The sequence below is a fragment of the Poecilia reticulata genome, linkage group LG20 (assembly GCF_000633615.1).
Source record: "Poecilia reticulata strain Guanapo linkage group LG20, Guppy_female_1.0+MT, whole genome shotgun sequence".
In the NCBI taxonomy this organism is placed as follows: Eukaryota; Metazoa; Chordata; class Actinopteri; order Cyprinodontiformes; family Poeciliidae; genus Poecilia; species Poecilia reticulata.
This window is the reverse complement of record NC_024350.1, coordinates 629577-643685: the sequence shown is the minus strand read 5'-3', so window position 1 is coordinate 643685 and position 14109 is coordinate 629577. Positions and strand designations below refer to the sequence as shown.

The 14109-nt window shown below is 37.6% G+C and overlaps 2 protein-coding genes across 2 annotated transcripts in view; both read right to left on the bottom strand.

The window, feature by feature from the left end:
* LOC108165680 (cubilin-like) overlaps positions 1 to 2339 on the bottom strand; it is a 3038-nt gene extending 699 nt beyond the window's left edge. The window contains exons 1-3 of the mRNA XM_017301755.1: positions 2250 to 2339; positions 1218 to 1383; positions 662 to 897 (exon numbers count right to left, since the gene is read on the bottom strand). Of these exons, the coding sequence (XP_017157244.1) occupies positions 662 to 897; positions 1218 to 1383; positions 2250 to 2255 (408 nt within the window). The 5' untranslated portion in view covers positions 2256 to 2339. The remainder of the gene's footprint in view (positions 1 to 661; positions 898 to 1217; positions 1384 to 2249) is intronic.
* Positions 2340 to 8302: 5963 nt separating this feature from the next.
* Positions 8303 to 14109, bottom strand: part of cubn (cubilin (intrinsic factor-cobalamin receptor)) — a 155737-nt gene continuing 149930 nt past the window's right edge. Inside the window, exons 58-62 of the mRNA XM_008438250.2 lie at positions 13926 to 14055; positions 13565 to 13782; positions 9820 to 10019; positions 8762 to 8808; positions 8303 to 8505 (exon numbers count right to left, since the gene is read on the bottom strand). Coding sequence (XP_008436472.1) covers positions 8400 to 8505; positions 8762 to 8808; positions 9820 to 10019; positions 13565 to 13782; positions 13926 to 14055 — 701 coding nt within the window. The 3' untranslated portion in view covers positions 8303 to 8399. The remainder of the gene's footprint in view (positions 8506 to 8761; positions 8809 to 9819; positions 10020 to 13564; positions 13783 to 13925; positions 14056 to 14109) is intronic.

Sequence of the window (14109 nt, the reverse complement as noted above, 5' to 3'; positions counted from 1 at the left end):
GGAGAAAACCCACCATGCACAGGGAGAACATGGAGACTCCATGCAGAAAGACCGGGGCCGGGAATCGAACCCAGAACCTTCTTGCTGCAAGGCAACAGCTCTACCAACTGCACCACTGTGCAGCCTCACAACCCAAATGTTGATAAAACTCTTATATTTGACATGGGGCTTTTATATTTTTGTTCAGTGTATACACACACATACACACGCACGCACACACACACACACACACACACATATATATTTATATATGTATTTATAATGAAATTTATTTATTAATACATTTAGACCAGTTTAAATTTATAAAAGTTAAATTGATCTGAAGATCAAACAGGACTGCACATGTCAACACAGTGGCAGCAGCTCTGTGCTGCCTAAAGGTGCCTGTTTAAAAGTCAGCAAAGTGGTGCCTATTTCCAGGGCAAGAGGTGGATACACAACATCCTAAATCACAGGCCAATTTGTCCTTTAATTATTAGATGCTCACCTATCCTGTTTTAGTCATAATCACATGCATGTTTTATTTGCGTTAAAAATGTGTGTATTTTCAAAAACTCTTGCTACTGTGGACTATTTGACCCAATGTAGACTTATACCATATACCTTAGTTGCTTAAGAAATTTCTAATGATTTTATTTATATGCTCTCATGAACAACATACCACTCCACAGTAAGGTCCAACAGGAGCCGAGGAGGTATCTGGGCCATCATATAACTTCAAGAAGTTGTTTTGACAGTTTCCTGGGTCATCAATACTGAACAGGGCGAAGGTGATGGTTACCACATGACCTCTAGGTGCCTTGATGCTCCATTCACAATGAGTATTGTTTGGGTAACTTCCTGGGTAGTTGGGGCTTGAGAATGAGCCATGGTCTCCATAAAGGATGCCACCACACCCTACAAGAAATAAGAGAAAGCCACAATTTAATACTACAGGGAACTGTTTGATCACCATGGTTTCCAATGGGCAATTATAGCTAAAAATGAGGAACAAGAATTTCTTTTATTGAAAAACTAAAATGTCAGCTAAACATTTATCTATGATTGTATATTCAGTAAAGCCACTATGTTCACCATCATTTATGAATAAAATATGGAAGCGACAAAGCCTCCATCGTACAATGATCAATGCCAAGTATGACAAATTAAGAGAATTGGGGGTTGAAATCTTTCACTGAACATAACAACAAATTAGTTTCTGTAAATTGAGTCCTGACCATGTGGAGAAGACGTCCATGTGGCATCAAATCCATCTCGGGCAGTAGAGAAGTCACTCTTGAAGCGTAGGTACAGCTGGTTGGATTGTGGGAAGATGGGGTTGGGTAGCGTTTGACCACAGAACTTACCAATCAACTGTGAGTCTGCTGTACTTCCATTACGGATCTGAGTAACGACACAAAGTGTTGCCATTCAATAAAAAGGAGCAGACAAAAACATACACAGATGAGGTGGTCAGAGATATTGCACATAAAAGGTCAAATTAAAGCCAAAACAGTTTTTAAGAAATCTCCAGAAAATGAATTGCAGGTGGTATACAGCTCAATGTTACCAATCCAACTGGTGCCGAGATGTACATGGTTTTTATTAGAAATTAAATGGAATTTAAATTTTACTTTATTTCAAATACTATTTACGCTTTTTGAGATGCTAGTCAGCTATAATAAACACCTTGTGGCCATGGTTATGTGCACTGGTAAAATCTCTCCAACTGCAGCATCCAAAACCAGAGAGAGTATTTATTAAAGAAATTTTCTGTACCACTCTAATATCACCTAATGTATACTGAAACTAGGGATTTATTAATTGGTAACTGGAGTATATTTGTAGTCCATAGGATTCCAAAGCAATTCACATTACATTCAGTCATTCACCCATACATTCAAACAGTTGATAGTGTCAAGCTACCGGATAGTAGCCACAGCTGACCTGGGGCACACTGATAGAAGTGAGGCTGCAAAGACCCGGCACCACCGGACCCTGTTCTGACCACCACAAGCAGGTGGGTGAAGTGTCCAAGGACACAACGACAGAGGCAAACAGAGCAGGAATCAAACCAGCAACCCACTGACAAACTCCTACCACCGTCTCTACAATCATTGCTAATCACTATAGAGTACATTATGCTGATCAAATTAAAATAATATTAATAATAATAATTAAAGCTGCAAACAGTCTCAAACGCCCCTTGCAGCCCAGCGCTGCTCCAGCCTCGTGGTGACAGCGGGGATAAAGCAAAACCACTCGCTCACCACCATCAACGCTCTCGCTCATTTCCCGCACCCATCCTCTAGGCCAGGCCCTCTAGGCCAAAGTCGGTCCTTGGGGCCCGGCATCCTGCATGTTCTAGTTCTCTCCCTGGTGGTAGTAACAATCTTTTCAGCTTGTCAATGTTCCTCTTAGGCCTTTAACGAGCCATCATTTGATCCAGGTGCATTAAACCAGGAAGAGAACTAAAACATGCAGAATGCCGGCCTTCGAGGACCCACTTTGGACACCCCTGGTCTAGGCGATACACACTAATGTGTTCAGCAGTGCTCCCTGATGATGTACCAAAAATCTGGTGCAGATCGGCTGATGTAGTGAAGAGATATAGCTGATGGAATAGCCTATGGGGCGCAGTGGAGTCAAATTACAATTTAGTGCTATTGGAGGTTCACAAAAGTTTGGTGCAAATCGGATGATGCGTGTATGATTTCAAGATAACTATATGCAAACGGCAAGGGATTGAAACTCGCCATTCGGCCACGCCCACATGGTTCAGCCAGCATTCAGCTTTAACAGACTTCATCATCATGTCATTTTGTGTAACTTGGCACAGGTTTAAAACTATATGACTTAAAGAGTAAAAGTAAGACACCCAGCAGAAAAAAACCAGTGACTTCCTATTGGAAGTGGGCGGGGCTAAGGTTATGTCATCTATTGACCACATAAATGTGATGAGGCCTGGTCTGTAGTGAGACATAGAAAGTGTCATTCAGCTGTGACCTTGTATATGGAAGTTATTCCACCTTGATAATTCATTGCGAATAGTCTGATTTTGGCACTAAACCATGCCCAATTGCTTTGATGTACGAAAAATCATTTGATAACTTTTGACCTTCAGTGCCTCAAGACTGTGCTGAGGGATTCTGAAGTCTGTATCTCAAAAGCTGTAGGACAAGTTCGATCGGATACGACGTCTATAAAAAAGAGAAGACAGCAACTTTGATCCAGGCCAACTTCCTGTGGGGTTTGGACCATGGCTCCAAGAGAAATTTTTGTACGTTCTAAAAAAATACACGTGTACAAAGTTTCATAATTCTGGGTTAAAGTATGCCTTGAGGCTGATCATTTAAAATGTTTTAGGTAGCGTTGTAGATAAATTAGGCCATGACCACTAAAGATTATTGTGGATTCCTGTTGGGGGGTGGATACTGGTTGATCCCAGTGAGTTTAGTGCAACTCGGGTCAACTCCATGGAATTTAGACCCAAATGCATGGCAATGGCATCTCAAGTCACTCCACCATGCCCACCTGCTGCACTGAAACCGGTCAGGGTTGGAAACCACATTACAACAACATGTCTTCTGTCTCTGGACACAGTTTCATGTTGAATAGGTAAAAGGGGTCAGATAGAGACCACTCACAGTAAAACATGACACTTCCTTTTCTCAGGTGGAGTGCCTTAAGTGAAGTCATCATTTGAGCATTGAGTATTGTAGGGCACCTGAAGATAATCAATCACTGAAAGTTTGGTGCCTCTGTGAGTGTTAGAATTATTATGTTTATTATTCTTACATTTGTAATTTTATGCTACTAGTTGTTTTTCTATTTAGAGGTTTAGTGTTCTGATTTGTTAAAACTGTGAAGACAAAATTAAACTTTCCTTAACCTCAAGCATGTTTTTACAGATGGTGACTTAGATCTTCCTGGGAAACTCCTGAGCCGTAAACCTGTCTGTGTGTTAATTTAGTTTCTTTGTGTCCTTCTTTGTTTCCAATTTAGCCCCCTGCTGTGAAGATAGGATGTTGTTTTCATCCCCCCACCCTCCATAGTCCTTTTCACCCCCTTCTTGCTAATAAAAGACAAACAAACTGAAGGTTTTCAAGGTGAGCAGCTTGGAGAAGCGGTTCACTGTGTTATCTCTTTCTGCAGAAATTTGGTTGAAAACTCATGTACTTCATATGCTTCTCTCTCTTGCTCTCAATGAAGGCGGACGCTTTTTCCCTCTGCTCCCTCCCTGCCCTTGCCTGCCTGCCCTGCTTGCTCTGTTTTTGTCCTGTCTTTTTCTATATTTTTGGAGCCTTTCTTTGCACATCATCCAAATCTTCAAATTATGGATCTGGTCAACTGATCTCTCAATGCAATTAATCAAATTTTCGATGAGAAGTCTGGGCACAGGAGAGCCCTTGTCCTGTGGAGACACACCCAGCGGGATTCACCTTGGATTTATTCATGATACCAGGATTTCTGCTGTTTGGAGCTTGTGGATTCCTGGCTTATAGACAAATTTGTGACAGACTTGGCCGAACTGGCGAACACTCAGGCTGTTGGTGTGGATTGAGACGAGGAGTCTAAAACTCACTAACGAGTTTCAATCGATCTTGGAGAAGTTGCTAGTTTCGGTTCAGTGGAACGACCAAACTAATTTGGATGATTGGGAACTGAGATGTATCGGAGAGACTTTAGGGAAGATTGAAATTTATAATCTTTTTTGATAACTTTTTTCGACCATGCCTTATGGACAAACTGACCAAGTTTGAACCTGATCGATCGAAATACCTAGGACGAGTTCAATCAAATGCGAATGCTGTAAATGTCAAAAGTGGCTTGAAAATCAGAACTTCAATCCAAAATGGCAGACTTCCTGTTGGATGTGCAGGATGACATTTATAGAGTTTTCTGTGCATCTTAGGGAGTGCTACAAGTGTACCAAGTTTCATGCCTCTACGATGAAGTAACGTCAATGCGGAGGGTCTTTTGAAAGTTGCCAGGTAGTGCTGTTGAGCCGTTTCTTGTGCCATTTTTGTGACGACCTTAAAATACGTAACTTTCACACATACTTGATGCGTCCGCCAAGTTTGGCGGGTTTTTGAATATGATAAAGCCCTCAAAAAGCACATTTATTTGACAGAAGAATCGTAATAAAAAGAAGAAACAGTACACATACAGTTGTCACATACTCTTTTTATTTATTTTTTCTCTAATTATGTAAAGCACCTTGAAATGCCTTGCTGCTGAAATGTGCTATACAAATAAAATTTGATTGATTGATTGATACAATTACAATAGGCCTTCACAGTGCTTCCGCTCTTGGGCCTAATGATTTACTAACCCCAAAGGGAAATTAAATAAAATCATTGGTCTCTGTTAGAAAACATTTGTTTTCCAACAGTTTTCCAGCATTCTCTGTAAGAGAATGCTGGAAAAAATAGGCAGCTTTATGTACATAAATCCTTTGTAAGGTCAATCATCCTATAATAAAAAAATGGTGAACTAAAGTGATGACACTGCTTAGCCTTCCCGAAAAAGTTTATTCTATATTGAACCAAGAGCAACAAGATGGAGTCTAACCACATCCATCTATACTTAAATATAAACACAAATGTAATTTGAAGAAGACCACAGGTGCAAACTAAGAATGGAAAATGTTTACCTCTAGGTAGTCAAAGTTACAGCTGCTTTGACTCTCCACATCAAAGTTGTTAAAGAAGAAAGAGATAGAGCTGTTTTGTGGTGCCTTCAGAATTATGACACAATCCATGTTGTGGGGGTAAATTTCAGGCCATCCTGGGCTCTTTAGGTAGCCATATTCCTGTTCATGTAGTCGACTACAGTCTGAAAATCAACACAAACATCTTAGAGCACAATTCAGAAACCAAGTTATATTTAAAAAAGTAACTGTTCAAGATAAACAGGTAAAGAACATTTTGTTCTGATACCCACTGGCAATTTCATAGCTGAAACTGAGGCCATTTCCTATCAGGAAGGCATCAGATTTGAAGGACACACGGACTGTCCTGCCGTTACTGTAAAAGTCTGGTGGATGGTCATCTGAAGCACAGAACTTATGTGATTGTCCATAGTCTTCCTGAAAACACAAAGAATTTGGTTCAGCTGGAAAGTGCAATAACTAACAAGTGCAGATGTAGTTTAGGCTACAAGTGCAAAAAATGGTAGTACAATTCAAACAGCACAACTTTAACAGGAGCAGTCTTTAATAAATCTGTGAGAAATATGTGAATTTTGAGTTATTTACAGATTCTGAAAGTGTGAATTCTCAACTTTTCAACGATGTCAAACAAATTGAAATAAAAAAGAAAAGATATGCTCATTAGGCCTGTCACGATGACAAATTTCACTGGATGATAAATTGTTCCAGAAGTTATTGCGATAAACAATAATATTGTTGTTTTGAGACTATTTTTAAGTAACACAACAGTAATGGCAAAAATATTAATGCAAGAACACCTTCTAAAAGATCAATAAACTTTAAATTCTAATGAACTTTTAACACTGAAAATGGAAGCCATTTTAAATATCCACAATAACAAAACAACAAATAAAATGAATTTTGACATCTTTGTAAACAAAATTGTCCTTCAAAAACTGGGGTAGTTGAGACCAAAGTGCCAAAATGAAGATATTTATTATCAAAAAAGAGATAAACGATAAATCATGCCAATTCAAATGACTGAGTTTGTTTCAATTTATCATGTGATTAATTGATTTATTTATTACTGTGACAGGCCTAATGGCCATTTGAATGCTGGCCCTCAGAAAGCCATTTCTCCCCAAACCTGCAGAGCATCCAGGATCCAGGGATTGTTTAACAAAGGCTTGTGAACCATCAACTGTCAGCAGGTGTGACTCGTCTTATCTAGTTAGAAATATAAATATTTTTTCCATTCCATTTCCCAACAAATCTGCGAGCTTCTGTCTTGTTAGCCTTTGTCATGGAGCCTTCTGTGAACACTAAGCTCTTATGGAATGCTGTACTCAGAACGCAGACATTTGATGATTGTTATGAGATTTTACTAAAAAAAAGTTGTGTTATTTTGTGTGGTATTTGCAAGTCCTCCTCATAATTTTCTTGAGGTACTCCTGCTTCGTCCCACAGCCCCAAACAGTCATGCCACTTAAACTGGAAACTATATATTATTTCTATTGAGCAGCAGTAAATTCAGTTACTCACTAATGTCTTTCAACACAGTTGTAAACATTATTATGTTTCAGTAACCAACCAAATTAGAGGCACTTTTTAGACATCGTCTAAAAATGTGCTGTATTTGTCTTGAATATCAGATACGCATGTCTGACATATCTGACATATAAATCTATCCCAATGATTTTCCTTCAACTGTCCAACAGTCAAGTGAATTATTTCAGGGCATTTGCAAAATAAGTAATGTTACATTGGATGGGAAGTAAGTACAATATACCTTGATGAGAAGGTATGAGAGGACTAGCTTTTCTGTGGATAGCCCACCTTTATCTCACTACAACCTTCAGATTGTCATTAAAACAGGGGATACTATTTAAGTTACTCTGTATCTGCTTGTTGTTACGGAAATATTGAGAAATAATTAATTCATTGAATTCTTAAAAAACACATCTCAATACAAATTCTTAGTTTCCTCCAACCATAAAAAGCCAGTTAATATAGAGACAGAGTGACGAGAATCTGGAAGAAAATCTGTGGATGGACCTAAAATTAGGGTGATAGAAATGAGGCCTTCCAACCTCAAAGACTCAGACTCAGAGCTCATCACCAAAAATAAGTTGACAAACTAATATAGCATCAATAATCAAAAAAGTCTAATTACTATAATGCCATTGAAGATTGTCTATGGATTATTGAGGGGATAAATAATTTTTAACATGAAATTTTTATTTATAAAATTTAAAGAGAAACTAATTCTGCTTTCACATCATTTTATTATCTTTTATTAGTTGAATTAAAAAACTTCAAATCTAACTCCTACATGAGGTGTGACTAGTTTAGAGTTTAAAATGGTCCACAGCTGCATCCATCCCTGTTTGTGCTTTTCAGAATCGGGGAATCATGTTTGTTGGGTTTGTTGTTAGGACAATGTCTCCACACAGACATTTCTGTGAGGCTCAAAGTCAAACTGAGAACTTTAAAAATGTTTTTTTTTTCCAACTTGATAATTCAGCTTTGTAAACATTTGAAATTATCTGTAGTATGTCTGTATTTGTATATTTCTGTAAAGAAACCAATGTCCTTCTGTACACAAAGGATGTTTTAATTTTCTGTAGTCCAGCAAATTTTGATCTTGCTCTTGTTTATACTAACCAAAGGCCAATCATTAATCTCCAGGTAATTGGTTGAGCAACTTTGACTTGGGTCCAGGACAAATGTCTGGACTGACACTTTAATGGTTTCTAGCGGTGGAGAGTCAATGATCCACCGACAGTAGGTGTAAGGAGGATAAGCGTTGGGGAAGGATGGCGAAGTCAAAGTCTGCTTTGCAGTTGTAGCATTTAGAGTCCCACCACACAGCACTGAAGAGAGGCAGACACAGAGGGGAACGTAGAGTTGAACATCAACAGAATACAATGACAAGAAGAAAAAACATCATTTTATTTATATTTTACTGGAATGATCATTAAATGGGTTTTCTTCTCCACCAAACCAAAGAACCCAAATTAAACACTAATGTTTTTTAATTTGAGATAATGCTGCTGGAAATAAAAAGGTGAATTTATTTTAAGAAGTCTGAGGTGTAACAGTGGAAGAAGAGACAAGAGATGTTCTTACATGGTACTGCTCTGTAGGTTGCGTTGAATCCTTGCTTCTGGACAGAGCTGTCAGAGACAAAGTGAATCGTCAAGAAGTTTCCACTTGACAAGAAATAGGCAGGAATGGAGCTTCCACAGTATGTCCCAACTAGAGGAAAGTTCATATTGTCTCCATCATATATCTGGTGGAGATAAAGACACATTCAGAACATTATCAGAACACAAGTGCATATTGTAATACATCAAAATGAGATTTATTGACATTCTGTTAGGTTGCGATAGATCCAAAACTAGGGGGTGGAATAAGTATCTCCTACATACTGCCGAAATGTATAGACTTCATGAAACTGATGGGTGTCTTCAAGATAAAACCCTAAGGCTATATTATCAATATGATAATGTTTGGTCAAAGTGGGCTTGGTTTCTGCACAAAAATGTAGGCAACTTAACATTTGGAAAAGGTTGGTAAAAACTCACTCATTGTTTTGACAGAGCTAAGACAAGATATGTTCCTTGCATGAAGCCTAAAAATGTTAACCCAAATTTACAGTTCTAGATGAAAGCATGTAGTTTGTAACTAATGGTAGTAGTAGCAGCTCTGACTCTGTCCAAACATCTTGAAAGTTGGCATACTGTTCAGACACATTCTGCCTATAAAACATAATAAATATCATTCCAACTTGAGTTCTCTTTTAGGTTTAATAAAGTAATAATTAAATATGCTAAGCAAGATGGGCAGTTGTATTTTGAAAAAATCTCTGAAGTGTGGCAGACAGACATTCAGGCAGTTTTTTGACATAATGGTGAAGCGTCTTGCACATGGACACAAACAACAAAGGCAGGTGGACCAGGAATCGAACTGATGATCCACGGTGACTGCGAACTCGTCCGTAGTCACCATTGCCACTCCTATGATGCCATTGCATGATGGCAAGTTTTGAATTTGGGTCTGCATTGGAAAAACTTTGAAATCAGGTTTTGTTTTTGTTTTCTCATGGAATAAGACTTGTATAGCACTCTATGCAGTACAGGCCATTTACCATGTTTAACATTGAAATAACAGGAATAACTCATTACCTTGACATAGTCATAGCGACAAGTAGAGGAGCTCTCAAGGTCAAAGGAGCTGAAGGTGAGATTGATGGCTTTGTTCACAGGCATCTCAATGGTCCAAACACAGTTCATCCTGGGCTCATAACGTCCATCCAGGTTTGGGTCTGGTGAGCCCAACATGCCCATCGGCATGGAGAGGTAGCCCCCACATCCTTGTGCTGGACCTGCAGAAATTCACAACTAAACAAATTATATGGCACTGGTTCTCATTGGCAATGTCCAAAAACATTGTGCACTGATATAGAAAGAAAGATCCATCCGTCCGTCAGTCCGTCCATCCATCCATCCATTCAAAGAGAAAGTTTTGAACATTTGTACAACTGATTTCTGTGTTAAAAATTAAATATGAACTGATAACACCATGTTTATTAATGCATATTGTTGAGGATGTAGGCAGAAAAAATACATTTGATGAGAATAAGCACTTCAGCTTAAAAATATTGTTCACCATGGAAAAAGCTAGGCCAAACACCTTATGTACATATAATTTATAATGTAAAGATGTCTTTACTATTTATGTACAGCTAAACAAAATTTATTACATTATTTTAGGTTTACAAGACTTAAATCACGCAACATAAGTTCATTTGTTTCTATACTTTGCAATAATTTCTTTTTTGGCCAGCAAGGTATTCCATAATAAATTGTGCCCACAGCAGCATGACTAATTAAAGCGCTTTTTTATTTGTCACAAATTTTAGTTTTAAGATGTTTAAGGCAAAAATGTAGACGCCAAAGCTTGATCTATACAGTCAGTTAATCAAGAATGAAGCTACTTTCAGAGCAGCGCTTATTGGCTTGTTTTTTGCATTTATGTTTGAAATTGCACCATGAGTGAGATGTATGCTTTTTTCATGACCCCACTCTCCCTGATGATGTAGCTTTCCAATGGTTGTGTTTATTTAGTGAAAAAAGTGAACAGACTATTGCTGCTTTCCATGTTTTCTATCAAAGTTTGAGTAAAGCAACAAGTAAAAAGCAGCATCAGAGCCAGGGACTGAAAAAGGGTCAGCAGCCTGATAAAGAAAACTAGTTTCATTCTGGGAACGACTGTGGAATCTCAGGAGATGATTATGCAAAGAAGGATTCTTCATAGGATCAAGAAAATCATGAACAACCCTGACCATCCTCTTCACTAGACTGTCTTGGGAAGGCAGAGCATCTTCAGTCAGAGGCGTCTTCAGATTGAGTGCAGTATAGACTGCTGCAGAAGATATTTCCTGCCACCAGCCATCATGATCTTCAGTAACTCTTTGAAGAATCTTAATTAATGAGTTACAACAATATTTAGTTTCCTTTTGGGATTAATAAAGTATTTTTGAATTTCAAAGAAGTATTAAGTTTTAGAAACTTGATTTTTTTAGAGCCATTGAGTTTACATAATTTCTTTTTAGTAAATGAAATTACTACATTACAAAAATTTAGTAATTTATACAAAGTTTAATTTTACTTAATCTACTTGACAAAATTAAGTTCACTTTACTTGAATTTTATGTTTCATGTAAAGAAATTAGTACTTTAAGCAAATATCAGCCTTGCTTGATTAACACAAATAAATTATGCAAATAGATGCCTTAATTCTTTAAAGTAGATAGAACAGATGTAAATATAGCCTAAATAATGCGTTAAATGTTATCTTAGGGTGTTTTCACACCTGATTGTCCGATTGGGAGCCAACATTGCAATGTTTGTTTGATTTTCAGCTGGTGCAGTTCACTTTCACACTGCATTGTGTCAAACGATCCAAACAAATGAAAAAACCCCAGTCCTGTGGTGGCGCTGCACCAAGAACTACTGCAGGAATAAACACAAAACCTCTGAAGAAGAAGACCAGCACAACTTCCTTCTCCACAAAACATAAGTCATAATGGAGTGCATCAGATCTTACCTGATGCATTTGTTATCTCGCTTATTGGCTAGTTTTTTGCATTTATGTTTGAAATTGCACCATGAGTGAGATGTATGCTGAAATTCTTTCCCTCATCTTCACATACTGTTTTCTGCTCTTTAAATCATCAGTTCAGATTTACTCCCCAAATTCCATAACGTTAAAATTTTTTAATTAAGATATCATGATTTATTATATCAAAAACTTTCTTTAGATGTTTAAAAACCCCTACAGCTAATTTCTTACTATCTGTTACACTGGTAATTTCTTCTACTAAGTCAGTTAGAGAAGTTAATCAATTGGCTCTGAATCCATATTGATCACTGCTAAGTAGTGAATGTTTGACTATGAATTTCTCTAGTCTCTTCTTAGAGAAGTTTTTCTAGAATTTTAGAGAACAGAGGGAGAAGAGATACAGGCCTATAATTAGGGAAGAGTGATTATTGCCACTCTTCCCTTGGTATGATCTTTGCTATTTTCATTTGGAATGTTGGAAAATTATCCCATCTGAATGATAAATTACACATTTAAGTTAATGGTTTAGAGATTCCCTCAATTACCCTTTTTATTGTTTTTATGTTTTGATCATCACAGTCGGTGGATGGTTTACTTTTACATTTATTCATAATACCAATGATTTCTGTGTCTTGTATGGGAATAAAATATATTGAATCTATGAAAAAGAAATGGCTTAACAAATCACTTGATCTGGATGCCATTAAATTGGCATCCAATAATAAAGTAATGAATCTCTGTGTTATTTTTGACTAGGATATATCATTTAAATCCTATATTCAACTAATGTCTAGGTTTTCTCTTGTCCTCTCAGGAACACTATTAGAAATATCTTGGAGTGATGCTTAAACCCTAGACCATGCATTTGTAACTTCAAGGGTAGACTACTGAAATTCTTTACCGTCAAAAAGTTCACAAAATACAACTAAAAGCTTTCAGCTGATCCAAAATGTTGCTACAAAAGTTAGGATTAAAATTAAAGAGAGAAATCATATTTCTCCTATTGTAGCTTCTCTACATTTGCCCCTTATTAAATGTAGAACATAATTTAAGATTCTCATTCTCACCTTAGTAATCAAACTCCATCATACCTCAGATCTGAGAGTTTCATGTTCCTAACAGAGCACTTTGGTCTCAGACTGCATATTTACTGCAAGTTAGTGGTACCATCCCAACTGAATTGGGGTGTCAGTATCATGTTGTGAGGTTGTTTGGCTGTAAAAGCTACTGGTACGTGTCATAAAATAGGTGACATCACGAGGAAGAAAACAATACATAAAAATATTGAAGCAACATTTCAAGACATCAATCAGGAAGGAAAGGTTTGGGCACAGATTGGTCTTCCAAATGGACAATGCAAAAAGCCAAAGTGGTTACAGAGTGGATTAAGGACAACAAAGTCAATGTTTTGCTGTGGCCATCACAAAGTTTTAATCTCAATCCTATTGAGAATTTGTGGGTAGATCTGAAAAAGTGTATGAATGAGTTGGGCTACAAACCAGATAGACTTTGACTAGTTCTACCAAGAGGAAAGGGACAAAACTCCAGCCGATTATTGTGAGAAACTTGTGGTAGGAAACTGAAAAGGTTTGATCCAAGTCATACTAAAAAGCAATGTTACCAAATATCAAATGAAAAATTAGTTTATCTCTGTGAAAATCCAACTACAACTTTGTTAGATTCCAGTGCACCATTGGCTACAATAATTGGTTGTTCTTGTCATTGTGCTTTTGATTTTGCATGTTAACCCATTTATTTTATAGAAATACATCCACATCATCATAACTAATCCTAATGTTAACTTACCAAGTGTTTGACTGTAAGTGGCTCTCCAGCCAACACCACTAACTGTGGCATCTGTACTGAAGATGATGAACAAATTGTTTGTAGAGGAGAGTATGTCAGGTGGGAGCACTGTTCCACAGAACCTTCCCAGCAATGGTGCCAAGCTGTCAGGCCCGTCATACACGGCCACATAGTCATAGCGACATGAAGAAGAAGCTTCTAAGCTGAAAGTATTGAATCTACAAAGGGAAAAGACATGAAACATAACTAAATATGGTTTAAACTTACATTATACCGGCTTTAAACTGCCAGTGTAAAAAACATTGTTTCATGTTACAAGTAAATTATTATTTAACTTGTATTTTACCACACGTAGTCTTACTTGAGATTCACAACTCTGTCTGCTTGAACGGCGATGTGGTAGGTACAGTTTATGTTGTGGTGGTAGTTGGTAATGGAGAGGGCCGGACTGCTTACTGTACCTGCAGTGCTATTGAAGAAACCGCCACATGCTAAACACACACACACACACACACACACACACACACGCACACACACACACCCCC